The sequence below is a fragment of the Mercenaria mercenaria genome, chromosome 5 (genome assembly GCF_021730395.1).
Source record: "Mercenaria mercenaria strain notata chromosome 5, MADL_Memer_1, whole genome shotgun sequence".
NCBI lineage: Eukaryota > Metazoa > Mollusca > Bivalvia > Venerida > Veneridae > Mercenaria > Mercenaria mercenaria.
In genome coordinates, this window is record NC_069365.1 from 24,236,558 (window position 1) to 24,253,674 (window position 17,117).

The 17,117-nt window shown below is 31.8% G+C and overlaps 1 protein-coding gene across 4 annotated transcripts in view; it reads left to right on the top strand.

The window, feature by feature from the left end:
* Positions 1-16,423, top strand: part of LOC123556674 (SCO-spondin-like) — a 103,947-nt gene extending 87,524 nt beyond the window's left edge. For 2 of the 4 annotated variants that reach the window (XM_053542934.1, XM_053542933.1), the window contains exons 16-22: positions 8,407-8,430; positions 9,173-9,328; positions 10,284-10,307; positions 12,843-13,228; positions 14,162-14,255; positions 14,748-14,848; positions 16,001-16,423. In XM_053542934.1, coding sequence (XP_053398909.1) covers positions 8,407-8,430; positions 9,173-9,328; positions 10,284-10,307; positions 12,843-13,228; positions 14,162-14,255; positions 14,748-14,848; positions 16,001-16,039 — 824 coding nt within the window. In that variant the 3' untranslated portion in view covers positions 16,040-16,423. The remainder of the gene's footprint in view (positions 1-8,406; positions 8,431-9,172; positions 9,329-10,283; positions 10,308-12,842; positions 13,229-14,161; positions 14,256-14,747; positions 14,849-16,000) is intronic. The other 2 variants (XM_053542935.1, XM_053542936.1) reach the window with 2 other exon arrangements.
* Positions 16,424-17,117: the final 694 nt, after the last annotated feature.

The window sequence follows — 17,117 nt, forward strand, 5'->3', positions numbered from 1 at the left end:
TACAATTGTTTTAATACTGAGACAAGATAAATCATAAAATTGCTTTTATACTGTATATACGATAAGTCATAAAGTTGCTTTTATACAGTACAGTACATACGATAGGTCGTAAAATTGCTTTTATACAGTACATACAATAAGTCATAAAATTGCTTTTATTCAGTACATACGATAAGTCATACGATAAAACGTACGATTGCTTTTATACAGTACATACAATAAGTCATACAATTGCTTTTATACAGTACATGGAATAAATGATACAGTTGCTTTTATACAGTACGTGGAATAAATGATACAGTTGCTTTTATACAGTACATACGATAAATCATACAATTGCTTTTATACAGTACATACGATAAATCAAATAATTGTTTTTATGCAATACATACGGTAAATCATACAATTCTTTTTATACAGTACATAGAATAAATGATACAATTGCTTTTATACATTACATATGATAAGTCATACAATTGCTTTTATACTGTATATATGATTAATCATACATTTTTATACAGTACATACGATAAATCATACAACTGCTTTTAAACAGCACATAGAATAAATCATAAAGTTGCATTTATACAATACACATGATTAATCATATAATTGCTTTTATACAGCACGTATGATAATTCATAAAATTGCTTTTATACAGTCCATATGATAAATCACACAATTGTTTTTATACAGTACATAGTTTAAATGATATAATTGTTTTTCGGCGACGCCGTCTAAATTCGTTTTCGTTACCTATGCCACGTGACTTCAGTTTGCAAATCAAACTGCTTGATAACGCATTATAGATAATTTATCGAAATGGAAGATTTATGCAACACTCTGCCTGATTGGACGAGAGTGTCAATTTCTTTCACTCTGTTGATTGTGCTACGCTGAGTGAAATGTAGACAAAGCGTTTATCCTAAACGACGCTGTTCACACTTTTAAAGCTAACTTTGGCTCAGTATATTTAGCAAGAATATTGATCTATCTCAAAATGATAAGTAAGTTTAATAAATATGATAAAAACCTGTTCAAATACCAACATATATCAAATTAAAGAAAGAGCTGAATACGGTCTGCGTATCACATGAATAAGGGTGTGATAAGAGTCTTTTATGTAGAGAAGTGCTTTTTAAAAGATTTTCCTTGTTACAATTGTCGTCTGTATATAAAAAGGTTTCTTGCTTTTGTGACGTATTCAGATTGCATATTAAAATGAGTACTTGTTTGCTTTGATATATTTGTTATAAATTATTTAACTGATTTATTATACATGAATATTTTTCTTTAGTATGGTATGCAAATATTGAACTCAGTTGAAATCTGTTTTATTATATATATGCTATATAATGACTGAATATCATTACACTGAAATGAAGGTACGCTGCATACAGTTTATCTATGTGATATGACTACGGTCAAACTAATATTGAAATAATTACAATTGTATGTTTTGCTTGACCTTCACGTTTTTATAGGTGTGACGTCATTGTCCAAAGATTCATGAATAGCGAATATGCTATTTGTTAAAGCGGGATCAGTTGGCCTATTTTAGAAATAAATAAAAATAATAAATAAAAAAATCCTTGAATTGATTTTTTCTCATGTATTCTAATAAAACTTGATTTGTAGTATCTTTATTAGGCCCGCAGCCAACTTTGTTCAGCTGGGACATTTGACCCCTTTTAGGGGCTGCTAGAGCTAAAACTAGAAATGCCTTTATACATCGTCTCATGAACAGCTTGGTGGATCTTTGTCATACTTGGTCTGGAGCATCATTATAAGGTCCTCTTCCAAATTTATTTATATAGGAATTTGGGCCCTATTAGGGACCATTATAGCTAAAACTAGATATGCCTTTCTTCGCATTAACCACTAAAATGTAAACTCGATGTGTAACAATATCGTAAGGTCTCCTGCTATTTTGTTACAAATGGGGATAGGGAACAATTTAGCTAAAAATATAAACACGTTTAATGACCTCTTCTCATGAACCGCTTCATGAATTTTCATCAAACTACTGCTGTAATTATTCGTCTAAGGATAAACGAAACAAAATTGCAACCCTACGAAACCTTCGCGAAAAATTAAAAGAGAACCATTTAAATTGTTAAAGTGCGGTGTTTAGTTTTGCCATTTGAAAAATGTCAGATGAAAGATGAATGTTAGATGAAAAATTCATAAACTTCTTTCCTTATTACAATTCGCCGACCATCATTTTTAAAGATATTTCTTGTTATACAGTACATATGATAAATCATACAATTGCTTTTATACTGTACATAGGATAAATCATACAATTTTGTTTTTATACAGTTCATACGATCGATCATGCAATTGCTTTTATACAGTACAAATGATAAATCATACAATTGCTTTTATACAGTACATCTGATAAATGATACAATGGCTTTTATACAGTACATACGATAAATCATACAATTATTTATACAGTACATAAAATAAATCATAAAGTTGCTTTTATACAGTACAAATGATAAATCATACAGTTGCTTTTATACAGTACATATGATAAATCTTACAATTGCTTTTATACTGTACATATGATAAATCATACAATTTTGTTTTTATACAGTACATACGATCAATCATGCAATTGCTTTTATACAGTACAAATGATAAATCATACAATTGCTTTTATACAGTACATATGATACATCTTACAATTGCCTTTATACAGTACATATGATAAATCTTACAATTGCTTTTATACTATACATATGATAAATCATATAATTGCTTTTATACAGTACATAGAATAAATGATACAATTGTTTTTATACAGTACATAGAATAAATGATACAATTGCTTTTATACAGTACATAGAATAAATGATACAAATGTTTTGATCAGTACATAGAATAAATGATACAATTGCTTTATACTGTACATATGATAGATCATACAGTTGCTTTTATACTGTACATATGAAAAATCATACAGTTGCTTATATACAGTACATAGAATAAATAATACAATTGTTCTTATACAGTACATGGAATAAATGATACAATTGTTTTTATACAGTACATAAAATAAATGATACAAATGTTTTGATCAGTACATAAAATAAATGATACAGTTGCTTTTATACAGTACATATGATAAATCATACAAGTGCTTTTATACAGTACATACGATAAATCATAAATTGCTTTTAAACAGTACATAGAATAAATCATAAAGTTGCTTTTATATAGTACAAATGATAAATCATACAATTGCTTTTATACAGTACATATGATAAATCATAAAATTTCATTTATACTGTACATATGATAAAACTTGGTTTTATACAATATATAAGATAAATCATACATTTGGTTTTACAAAGAGTATACTATATATACATTTGGTTTTAATACAGTACATAAGATTAATCATACAATTGCTTTTACACAGTAGAAAAGATAAAACTTGGTTTTATACACGGGTGAAACACAATATAGGGAACAGTAGTGTTGCACTTGGAGGTGAAAAAATAAGTTCTTAATTTTGGCAAAAAAAGTATTTTTCTACATAGTAGAGTGCTTGAAGTATAAGCAACTTAAGTGGTTTGCTGGTACTTGTATCGGAAATGTAATTTTTAAAGGCTGATAAAATGCATATTTTTGCTGGTTACGGACACTACAAGTGGTACATTTTGTAAAATAAAGCTTCAAATTTATGATAAACTTGAACTATTTTTACTGTTTTGTAGGACAAACACATGGAAATACATAATGCAAGGTAAAAATAGGACTGGGAAAGGTACAGATACTGAAAAAAGAAACATATTGTTGGATATTACTTTGTTGCTAAAAAACATGTGTATTTCAAATCATCTGACATCTTCAATTTCAGTTTTAATGATGAAAACTTAATGAAAAATCAACACAAATTCTGTCTTTGTTGAAACAAAATGACTTAGATTAAAAGGGAAAGTGAATAATTTTCAAAAAATCCAAAATATTGATGGATACCAGTAATTGGTTACGGACACTACAAAAAAGCCTCAATAATGGTTTTGCATTAGATTATGTTAAAAACATTAAATCCACTCAGGATTATTTGGTATAATGTTAAAATGATATCTGAATGGAAAGTGTATTTAAATTTGATATTCTTCAAACAAAAATATACAACTTGCCAAATTAAAACCAATGAAAAAGAAAACAGAACAACAAAATCTGAAAACTGTTTTCATGAAATCTTGTAACTTAACAAGCAATATTAAGTTCTCTAAGTGATACATTATTATCAATACTTTGTATTCATATCACACAACTAACACTTACACTTTTTTACTCAAGAATGTCACTAACCAGAAAAAGGAAATTAAGTTTATGGTTATGGACACTACAATATGAATTATCTAACGAAAGTACACATATCTATAATCTTTTTGTAACTTTTTTTTCAAATTTTCAGATGTCTTGGTGTTGAAAATGTAGCCCTATTATCAGTCATAGTAGATTCATCTATAAATGCAACAACATTGTCTCTTATCTCCTAATACAGATCCTGTTTGTGCGGACACATAGATTTCTTTCCACTCTTTTTCCTTCATCATGTGATTTTGATATTAGTTCTGCTTTCTTAACTAATCTAGTTTTGAGTTACTCTTCTCTACTTCTTGTTGCTGTCTCATTCTACAATCCTTCTTTCTTTCTCTCTCATTTTTCTTTTAATTTTCACATTGGCCTGGATTGAGTTTCTGCCTTTCTTGCCATTTAACCTCTTCTAACCTATTCAGCATTTTTGTGCCTTTTAAGTTTCAGCACTGCAGGTGCCTAATCAGATCAAAACTCTATATCTGAATCACAAATGCACAATGAAATCAGACATACTTCTACTTTATTATAAAGCAATTAGATTGCAATATAAAACTAGATATTATAACCATACGACACAGATGTGCACACATACACATGCCATTGCCCATTCTCTAGAAAGCAAAAATCATCATAACTGCCGCCAGTAAAAATATACTCAGAGAAGATTCCTTCCCTTTATCTGCACATAAAGCTTGTTCATCTGTTAAAGTTTGAAGCAAATCAGGCTAAAAGTTTGGGAATCGTTGACAGGATTTTCCCCTATCATACTATATTCCATATAGCAAAAATTATCAAAGGGCCATAACTAAAGTAAAAACAGTCACAGAAAGAATTTCTCCCTTTACGGTCATCTGAACATCAAGCTTGTTCATCTGTGAAAGTCTGAAACAAATCAGGCTACTAGTGTTGGAGGAATTGGACACATAAAAATGTTTCTCTATATTCCTTATGATTAAACAGAAATTATCAAAGGGCCATAACTGTAGTAAAATAGTCACAGAAAAAAATTGTCGCTTTATTGTAATATACACATCTTGAGCTTGTTCATCTGTGAAAAGTTTGAATCAAATCAGGCTAATAGTGTGGGAGGAGTTGGACACACAAGATTTTTCTAAATATATTCTATATTTCTATATAAAAAATATCATAGTATCATAACTGTGGTTAAAATAGTCACTGAGAAATTCCTTCTTTTATGGTTATCTACACATCAAGGTTGTTCATCTATGAAAGTTTGAAGCAGAGCAATCTAATTGCGGGAGGAGCTGGACACACAAGACTTTGAACGCACTGACGGACGTACATACATAGAGCAGCAACACTATATGCCCATCAAATAAATATAAAATCTCATCTAAATGAATATACATGTACAGGTCATCACATGGTTTGTACTTAGTACTTCTTGAAGAGATTTTGCTTTCATTTGCAAGTTTTTAGATATTATTTTTAATCATAAATACTTGTAAAGATTTATTCACTTGAACTGTAAGATGTATAATAATTTAAACAGAAATTTCAGTAATACTGGATGTTTTTTTACATTGTTTTAATTTCTGTAGTGTCCGTAACCAGATAACACTGCCCCTCTGAAACATTTTGAAAAGACACATTATTGTAAGCTACATGAACTTGAATTATCTTAACAATGATGCTCTTGAAGAAATTTGTCTAAGTTAATAACTGTTAATTATCATTATCACGTCTTTACATTTTTAATATAAATCTGTGCAATTTAGATGATAAACATGATTTTTAGCACTTTTGAACTGTATCTATATTTTTATATCTGAAAATATATGTCAACAAATACATATATTTGTTTTTTTCTCAATATTAATAAACTTTGAAATAATAATTTTTCATTTTTCTGTAAAAAGATGCAAGTTTTAATTTTTTCAGCTCTGGTTACGGACACTACAGTTTCAAGTAGCATTATTAAATAGACAAAATTTACCTTTTGTAGTGAAATTATTAATAGACTTTATTAAATTTGTCATCAGTGAACCTTCCAAATTGAAAAAAAAGTAGTGATCCTTTATCTCTCATCGCTTCAATGTTTGCTATTACATCTTTCAATTTCATGTTGCAGCAACAGAAAATGATGCTGTATATAAAGATGCCGCAATAAGGGTTTTCTAATGTGGTTGCAACATCAACGAGTTGATGAAAAATAAAGTTGATTAATTAACTTGTGAAATCAGTTATTACTTTCATAAGAATAGCTATAAACAAAATTTTAAAAAACGTTTATTTACACCATTGAAAGACAGGTTACGGACACTACAGTGTTTTTGTAGTGTCCGTAACCATATTAGTGGTGCTACAGCAAAAATGTAGTTAACAATAGAGGAAATAGCATAAAAATTTAATGTCAACAGTTAAATTTGATAAGAAAAAATCAATAAAGACTCTCATAATATCTTACAAATCTATAAAATACAATTGGTTACGGACTCTACATATTTTCATAAAAACCTAATTTTCAATTTTAAAAATTCATACAAATAAATTTCAGAAATACATGATTTTGATTTTTTTTTCTTTAAGTACTATTACAACAGAGAAATGATTCTGGACCAAAATATTAAAGAAAAAATAATGTTAACATTGCAATTAATCATTATAACAAAAGGAAGGAATTTCCGTGAAAAACTGCATAACATCATACCCATTTCACATTTTTCTCGACAGCTTCAACAATTTTCATCCGATCATGCTAAATCAAACACCAAAATAATCCTTAAAAAATTGTCTTTATGCTGATAACACACATTTACATAGAAATATATAATATCATACCATTATTTTATTTGAAAAATATGGAAAATTCTAAGTGCAACAACATAACGCTTCAAAAATGACTTTTTCTAGATGCGTTTTTTGCCACTGCTTGAAAACTATTTGAGCTAGATCAATAAAATTTGGCACAGAACTTCTTCATATTTAGTGTTATGAAGTGTAAATGTTAAATTGCACTTAAGGGTTAGGAAATTTTTGAAAACCATGTATAACAATGCGATATTCTAAACGCTCCCTATATTGTGTTTCACCCGACAGGGTATAAGATAAATTTTCATGCAGTATAAATGATTAATCACACCTTTGTATGTAATGTATACAAAGTTATAATAAAGTCCTTACGCTTTTAAATATAAGATTTTAATTGTGTTCTTTGTAAATTCAGTAAAACTTTGTCTGCAAGGTTACACTATTTTCTTTACATGTTCAGCAGTGTTATTTGTATCTGTTGTCATGGTCGTTTGCTTTTCGTTATATCCATACCGCCCTTGTTTGCTTTTATATGATAAAATTGGTCGTTTTGTAAATTGTCTGTGTGTTTGTGTTAGCATTATGCGTTATAAAGTATATGTTTGTTTATTACGAAGTTTATTACTATCAGTACGTATATATGCAATTATGAAAGTAAATGGCTTCTTATAGACATTTGTATTTTGAAATATGTAATTAGTAAGTCCCGACTAATTTTATCTTCAGATGCCATCGAAAATGTCGAAGAAACTCCAAGTAAAATGTTCACTAAGGAAATAATATATAAAAGTTTGCGACGACATATGCATTTAGCTGAATGGCTTCTTTTTATACATCTCAGCAATTTCTAGTACAATCTCCGCTTCGATATTCCAGCCTTTTTTTATGAATGCTAGCGAAATATGCATTTTTAGTATGTTCACAAAATCATTTTTTTTGTGTGTGAAATGCATGTGTAGGAATATTTGTCAGTTAATTACAAACTGCATTCGTTTTAACTACAACTTTCTTCAGATACTTTGATATGACACAGGCTTTTATTGATACATTATATTCATCCAAAGCGTTTGCTTTGACGAGTATTTCACCAAACAGGGTAGCTGTCCAAGCATGGACGTTTTTAGCATGGTTTTAGTATTCTGCATAATTATATCGGCATAGTGCTGTAGTTTATTTTTATGATAGCATAAAAATTGCATGGCCCTTCCTTGCACCTAGTTTGACAAGCATACCGTTTAGTACCACTCGTATTAATGTAAACGAATTATGTCATTACATGAATTTTTCAAGGAAATGGAACATCAAATATCCCAGGTATGTATTCCTGTGCAGCTTCAATGTGACAAACGTGTCCTTTTTTCTGTTGGACAGAGCGTTTTCAGCTTATCATTGTTAATGCATTAACACACAATCACATGCCGGTAGAATGTTTTCCTGAACACCAGAGATAACTTGCAGAAAAAGATTGCTAACAATGTCTTTTTAACACTTAGTTGTAAAATATTTTTATGAGAATTGTCAGTTGATTTCGAAAGTAAGTATTTATGTTGCTAACAATGCTTCGTTACAAACTGATCAGCACTTCGGATATTCCAAGATTTGGATGCCACTGATTCAGGTTCTGACATAAGATTAAATGTGTCGCAACGGTTCTGGTTTCATTGCTTATTTGAGCGCTTTGTAGTTTGACATGTTTGCTTTGTTGAAAGATAAAACAGAGAAAATTTATACGATACATTAGTGTGCTAGCTATTTCATCAATAATTTACACTTTTATGTATCGATTATTGAATATTGATCTTTAAACATTAAAAAGCATAATAGATTAATAAATGGGATGGAACGACAATGTCCTTGGAAATTTCATTTAAAAACTATCTTGATTCTATTCTGTTTTTGTCTGAACTTTATTTGCCTTAAGTCTTAGTTTTCTAATGTTTAACGCAATAATTTCATGTGGAAGATAGTATCTAGTGTATTTTCAGGGCATTTAGCAAACATATGCTGCATGTTAAGAATTATTACTACAATGTACAACTATTACCGTATTTTTCAGTGTGTAAGTTCAAACCATCTATTCGTGGGGATGGTTGGTATGAAGAAGAATTATTCGGCGTTTGGCAACCACGCCCTTGCAGCGGCGGAACTATTTTTTCGGAAAAAGAATGTCAATGTATTTACTACACAGACGGTTTTATGGGACCAAAGAAAGGTAGCTTTTTTGTATAATATAAAATTATTTTATGTAGGAGAAAGAGATTTTCATAAAGCATATTATTTTCAGTCTAAAAGTGCACATTTCAGCTTATTATACGAAGTTATTTGCTCCATAAGATTTGACAAAAGAATGTTCTTGCTAAAATATGAATACCTTTGCCAAATTTAAAGAATAAATAAATTAACATATTAGACATAAATAAAACATAATGAACCAGTGTTTCTCAAATCATACTCTAGATTATGCGGTCTTTATCAAACTTTGTATTTATTGTTTAATGTTTTGTTTATTTACTTGCATTCTGTTACTTCCAGAATTGCATATTTTAAAAGTGGAAGTTTTAACAATAATGTTATTGTGTATATTGTACAGCATGCAGGATTTGGTGTAAATGAAATAGTTCAGTAATCGAATTTAGAAATAATCATACCAGCCCTTTTATGTCTACTTTCAAAAGTATTTACTTATGCTAGGTTCAATTCAGTATGAACACTAGACTGTTATACTTCCTGAATAAACTGGCCTGGCGTAACAGGTTCCCTGCCGAGAACGGGTTGGATAGCTAATAGAAATGAAGACGGAAAAAATTGAAATTATGTTAATTCAAGCTGTCCATGTCGTTAACACTGCCACAGTTGCATATTTGCGTTTGCGTTTATGCATATTCACCGCTTTGAGTATTGAGATTTTTGTGGTATATGACCTATGAATCAGTTTAATTGCGGTTCCAGACCGCTTAATTTGTTTATTAGTCCTTTTTTTAATCTTTCAGTGTGCTTTATATTTCATGTACATCTTGCTTTGCTTTCCTGTTCTGTTTACAGTTTTTTCTTCTGGATTCATATTAACAGATTTTTAACATTTCGCATTGTTGTTTGATAAAATTACTATTTTGGAAATATATTTAATCAACTCATTGCATGGCAAGAATTATCATTTATATTAAAAGGAATACCAGGACAGAATACGACAGGTATACCAATTCAGATAAGGAATAAAGCTTGTTTTTCTCTTCTACTAATGTAAATGTTTTATATGATTTTGGTGCAGAACAGAATGATCAACTAATAATGCTTTTGTGTATTCCAGACTATAAAAGGATTATAACTTGCGTGTTTTAGTCCTCAGCTAAAAACTGAGGGTAGCATTTTTTATTGTAGCTTCTCTACTTTGTCCACTTGCACAGTCTTTTAGAATGTTATACTTTAAGAGTTGTTGCGTAAAATGTCCAAAAGTCCATGAGAATCATATTTCCAGTTTGAAAACAACGAGAGCTTCATCCAGCATCTGATTTTTATTGCATGATGTGTTTGCTGTTTTACTGATTTGCTTGGTTATTATCTGATTAACCTTTAGCCTGCTGCTAGCAAGTGATGCTGCCTTTGCGACCAGTGCACATCAACATCAGCCTGCACATCCGTGCAGTCTGATCATGGTCTGCACTGTTCTCTAATCAGTCAGTACATTTTCAGTGAACACCCCTTTGAATAATAAATGGTTTTGCCCTAATCGAATGATAGACCAGTCCATTTTAGAAATTTAGCAGGCTAAAGGTTATCAAAACAGAATTTGACATTTTCACTTTTGCTTCGGAAATTGACATTGTTACATATTTTTCCCTGATTTTATGCATGTAATACTAGAATTAAGGCATCGCTCTCACTGGTAACTCGTATAAGATATGCAATCCACTTCATAAGATGGATAGATAAATATACTTACCATAGACTTACCAAACGAAATACTATTTGCTGCTCGCTATTCGTATAAGAAATAAAAAGGCAAGGGTAGACTGCTTGGAAGCAATGGGTACGGCAAACACAGCCCGAGCCGCACATCACAAAATAGACGAAATACAAACAGAAACTTGTGGCAAGATATAGTAGGCGAGTTGTTTCAATACCCATCAATACGTATATTTTAATTCTGTTATATATAAAAAAAATTAGGCTATTGTAAAAGTGGGAAAGCGGGTAACTAGAACAGGACGGAGCATAAACTCGTCCGAGTGGTTGGGGTCTCATAAAAATGGGAGTGAAGGGAAAACACCACTAACATAAAAGACAATATGCATAACATATTAAACGACACGGACAAAAGCAAGTTGAAAATACATGTAGGTTCACCGCCATGTTTAGATTATGAACTACTTTTAATCGTAAAGTTCGAATCAGGTTACACAAAAAACTGTCTGCGAGAATAATTTTGACAGATCTACACCATCAAGGCGTTCTTGCATCAACGCTGTATACAGAGAAATTTCAACACATTATTTTATGATCGTCAAGAATAATTCAAAAACACACCGTTGTTAATCAACACATAGAAACGTGAGGAAAATAAAAGGTTCTCTGTAGTCAAGTTGTTAAAGTCGCAAACTTTGAATCCCTTACCCTTGCCCTTCGAAACCTCCCTTGGGGTGTAGAATTATTTCATGTAAGGAAGCTTTCAATATGGTTTACGGAAGGTCGGTGGTTCTACGCAGGTGTCCGCCTTTGATGAAAAAATGCCCAGAGAGAGAGGCACCTTGGGTCCGAGTTTGCTCCATTGCCAAAACACTGGCAGTCGCCGTATGACCTACAATCATGTCATAGTAACGTCAAATCAAACACAAAAAAACAACCAGACTTTTTGAGATCATATGGAAAAAGAATTCCTGAGATGCTCATAGTATATAAAAATTAAACCGTTCAGTTTGAAAGTGATACAGTAAGTTATGAGCAGGTAAAACTTTTATTGTCAGTTTTCTAAAGCGATATCTTTTTTTGTGATAACTCCAAAAGAAATAGTTTTGCTGTAAAATTGTCCATAATCAGACTCCCTATATCTGACGTATAGTGCTCTAAAGCTATTGTGATAATGCTTATAGGTATTGAAAGAGTTCTAGGATATAAACGCGTGTTGGCCTTTTGAACCGAATGATAAAAATATCATTTTCAGACATGCTTAGGCTTATGTATTCTCTTCAACATTTATAGGAACGTGGCTGACATGCATGCCTCTTTTTGTCACAACGAAGCGACTTTAAGTTTCTGTCTGTTGCACGTTTGCGCTCCTTAAACCTACACAGAATGTTTTTGCCCTTCCTATTATAAGAATGGCATGTCAAACACCTTGTCCACGCAAAGTAGCGATTGAAGACAATCAGAAAACATCATGTATGGACAATTGAATAAGTGCGTTAAGCTTTGGCATTTAATACGAGGGCTTATATGAGCAAGTGCTTTTTTATCAGATTTATGTTATACAATTTGAGACGAATCTATACTAATTCTTAGCGTAATATATTCAAAATATAAGAGCTGGTTCATTGCGTGTTTTCGTAGGATAGTCTCTTATTATGATGTTGCCATGTGACCTAGTTTTTTTTACTACAGATGACAATGTTTAAACAAAATATTGTTCGCCAATTAAAAAAGCTAAGAAGGTTAACGTATATATATAGTATATTATACTACATAAATTTTTAGATGATTTTTTTATTTAAGAATTATTGTCTTTTTTACAGAATGTGTACCTGAACTTCACCTGGCATTCGAAACACTGGAACAAGATCTCGCGAGAAATGTAGGTCTTCACGTGGAGAATGTTACGTACCTAGGTGATGGAACCGCATATTTTGACGGAAATGCTGCCATTAATGATAACATATTCTCCAATATCGAATGGGGTCAAAATGTTTTTGTATACATCCGGTTCAAGCCAGAGGGCCAAGGGCATAATCAAGGTCTTGTTCATAATTCTGGTTGTGGACCCTCGGATATTGGACCATCTGTATTCATCGGTATAGACCGCCAGCCGCAATTATATGGACCGGATATGATCAACATGAAGTTCGCAGCAGTACCGAAAAAGAAAAATTTGGAATACGATTTCGTAAACATCACAACTCCGGTAAATGTTCATTACCAGATCAAAATTATAATCACGTTATTTCATGACCAAATCAAGTCAAAATTAGAATACATGTCATTTCGTGGCCAAACCAAGTCAGAATTATAAACCAGGCAGTTATTGTTATTTGATGTTGTTTTTTTTCTATAACAATGTTTTTATAGCTAAATTATATTACGGGCAGTATTTGTTTCAGTCACGCAAATATGATATTTCTATTTAAGCACAATATACAATCTGACTAAAGTACATCTCCTATTACGCTACGTATAGGATCTGAGAACGACCTATTCATAGCCTCGTTCTGACGACCCTTTCGCTAGCCAATCAGAGCTTAACTTACAAAATTTAGCAAATTACCTGTAGCCTTGTCTTTTGATATTTACAATTCTTATGTCAGAATATGTCAGATAGCCGGTTAGCTCAGTCGGTTGGCCACTTGCTTAGTATTCGAGGGGTCCCGAGTTCGAGCCCTGGAATAACTGCACATTTTTCTTACTCTTTTTGACATTCTAACAAGTCGTCTCATTGGTTAAAATAAAAATAGCAATGCTGGAAATCCAAAATATACAGAAGACGTATGTGAATGGGTCGTTCTCAGATCTTCGTTTAGAAGATCAAGTACTTCAGTCAGATTGGCACAATATATGGACTTAAGTAGCCTATTTTCTTCAGCATATTTCTCATTTCTCTACTACGTTTCCAGTAAAATTCAAAATTGTTGTGTTTTGATCTATAAAATAATATTATACGGCTCTGATAAAGATGAAAAAGTCAACACCGAAGACGCATAAAGCGCAAAAACAAGAATTTGAAATATCAGACTTAGCTAAGCAATTACTTCGTGAATGTGGTCTTTTTTTGTCATCTAACATTTAAAACGTAAAATTTGTTTTGCTATAACCCTGACTTTTATCTTAATTCAAATTTCAGGCAGACCAAATGATTGATGCATGGTTTAAATTTGGAAAAGGCAATTTTAAAGCAGAAGTTAATGGATTAACTGCAATGTTAGACATACCTGGGGGTGAGTCAGATGATTTTCTGTGTTATTTCGTACGAAGTTGTGCTTAATAATGGTAGATGAGTCACTGTTCTGTTACTCTGTAGCTCTGTATTATACAATTTCTTAATGGCTTGCTGATCAGTTTTTAATGTTTTGACTTCAGTCCAGCAAATATGTGCAGAATCATGTATTAATAATGATTACTCCGCTCACAAACAATGTTTAAAGTGAAACTAAAGCAGGTTGCAATGAGAATAAAAAGGGATTTTACACAAGTTTTACTTTTACCTTGTTCTACATCTAATTAATTATATAGCCAAGATGGGTTTATGTTTCTTTTGCCGCAAGGCTGTTGTGTATATCTTATTGTAATTGTTTTAGGCTGCAAAACCAGCTCCTTGCACTTATAAAACTCTCTTAATTACAGTATTATAAGTGTAATTCCTCAGTTACTTTCGAGAATATATTTGGCTTGAACAAAATTGTGTTTACAGCCTGATTTCTCATTTTCAGCATCTGCGATAGACAGACGTCACGGTTCCGTCAACATTGGTGGCAATTTATGTAAAATAGGCAACGAATCCTTCGGTGGCTTCGTTGGAACCCTAGACGAGGTAAACCCGCTTACATTTAACCAGAATTCCAATTTTCCCTATACGAGGCTTAATGAATTAGTGGTTTTCAGTGACATTTTCCATTAAGACAGGAAAGGACACGCAAAAAATGTATACATTGCAGAAACACGCAGTTATTGGTTGCCGGCTATTAAATAGGCCTGTGAAATATTTGCAAAGTACCTGTTGACGTGGTTGTGACCTACTCTTCTTGTTTCAAGATGAGTATGTCATTTATGAACCATTTTATGTGTTTTATAAAACAGATATCTAATCACTTTTCAAAATGTCACATTGAGATTTTAAACGGACTATGAATTACAATTCATGTCGAATAAAAATCATACATCAAAGAAGAACCCACTTACATTATCGATCAAGTTACATTCAAATGAAAACTGTTTGGAGGAAGGTCATTGGTTTTGTTAAACTTTGTTGTTAGATCGTGACTTTGTACATAACACCATTGTTACTTTTTTACATTTTTGTTTGGTTTTAAATCACAAAAATTCAATGAAATCACGTTTAGTTTATATTGGGGTAACTAAAGAAAATGATAGTTTAGCTCAAAAGATTGAACGCTGATCTGCGGATCGCGAAGTCGTGAATACCTGTACTACTCTGTGACGATTTGAAAGTTATGGAATGTCTAAATCACAGTTACTGCCCGCCGTTCTGTTAAAAACCGGCGTTTAAATTAGTCCAAAACTATCAAACAAAATTATGGGGTTTATTTTACATAAGAGGGATAAAGTAAATATTAATATATACGAAATCTTACATATACATGGTGGCTGGTGCCATTTCGTTCACTCTTGTTGGCGCATTTGAAGAACATTAACACGCCAACATGCCAAAACAACAAACTTGCGCGCGCTAATTCGGCATGTTGGTGTGTTTGAGGGGCGCCAACTTGCCAGAACGAAATAGCAGAAATTAGCCACCACTGAAATATCTGATGACAGCACTCTTTTAAAAGTGTTGCGGTTTACTATGTTAATTTGGGTGCAAGGCTATTTCAGGATGTTTTCAAATCGCTTTCTCTTCTCAACCTTTCGGGTTTTCTGCAGCATTCTCATGCGCAGACATATATAGGTAGATAAAGATGTTTTCTTTTTAAGAGAATCTAAAATATTTCTTGTATTGTTTCAGGTTCGAATATACAAATGCAAACCGCCAGGGATTTTCTAGCGCTAGGTACTACCTTCAGGGAAAACCAAAGAGTATTCTACAGTGTTTTAACCACAGTGGCATGACCGTTACAGGACTTTAAAAGAAACTACATTTGAACAACATTTAGAACTTGATGGCGGCCGCTTTCTACAGTTTTGTTTTCTCTGTGATTTATTCTATTCTAAATGAAGTCGAGAGACAAATCACAAGAAAAATAATTGTTTACTTTTTAATTTATGCTTATTACATGAAAGAACGTGACATATCAACATATTATCAGATGTCATTTACCTTGTTTTAGATAGGGGTGAACATTTAATGTACAAGCGTAAAAGTTAAACAGCAAACATTTCACAAAAGGGGAAACAATCTTATAAAGTCTTAATAATTTAACAATGTACTACAGCGGTCAAAGTTTAATTTTCTGCCATCATCATTTTGCCAGTCATTTTATAGAATACAGCTACTATTTTCCTTGCTGAATGTGCCATTGTCTCACAGCATGAGTTCTAGTTTGATACTTTTGCTGTCTGAAAGTAATCAAGTACTTTGCAATCTGTACCCCTGTATGAGCTAATGGAACATTTTCTTTTAATCATCTTACCTAGTCGAGAGTACACAATCATTTGGAAAGATCTGAGTGCAATCTTCAGCTAAAAAATGGCATATACGCTAATTGTTCATTTGCTTAAATTGTTGTAGAGATTAGAACTGTATTTTTGTCCATCACTGTCTTTACTCTACTCTGCTTCAAAAAATACGTCATGCTAGTATTAGGAAATCGCAGCTCTGGTCTGTAGTCTGGTTTGATATGAATGCGCATCAACATGCCCAAAACGGGCTTACACTTAATGAAAGCATTTTGATATAGAATAGGAGTTGGGTTTTCACAAACTTAAGGAACATGTGTTATGTTCTGGAGTATTAAATAAGTTTTTCTTATACAGATTTTGTTACGAATGTAGAAAAACAATGCCGTCAAAAAATCATGAAAATAAAGCCATGTGGTCCCTGTTAACTTGATATAGTAGTTCTAAACAGACGATCTGGCGGTTGCTCAAATGTCTAAAAAGTGCAAAACCATACCATATGTATT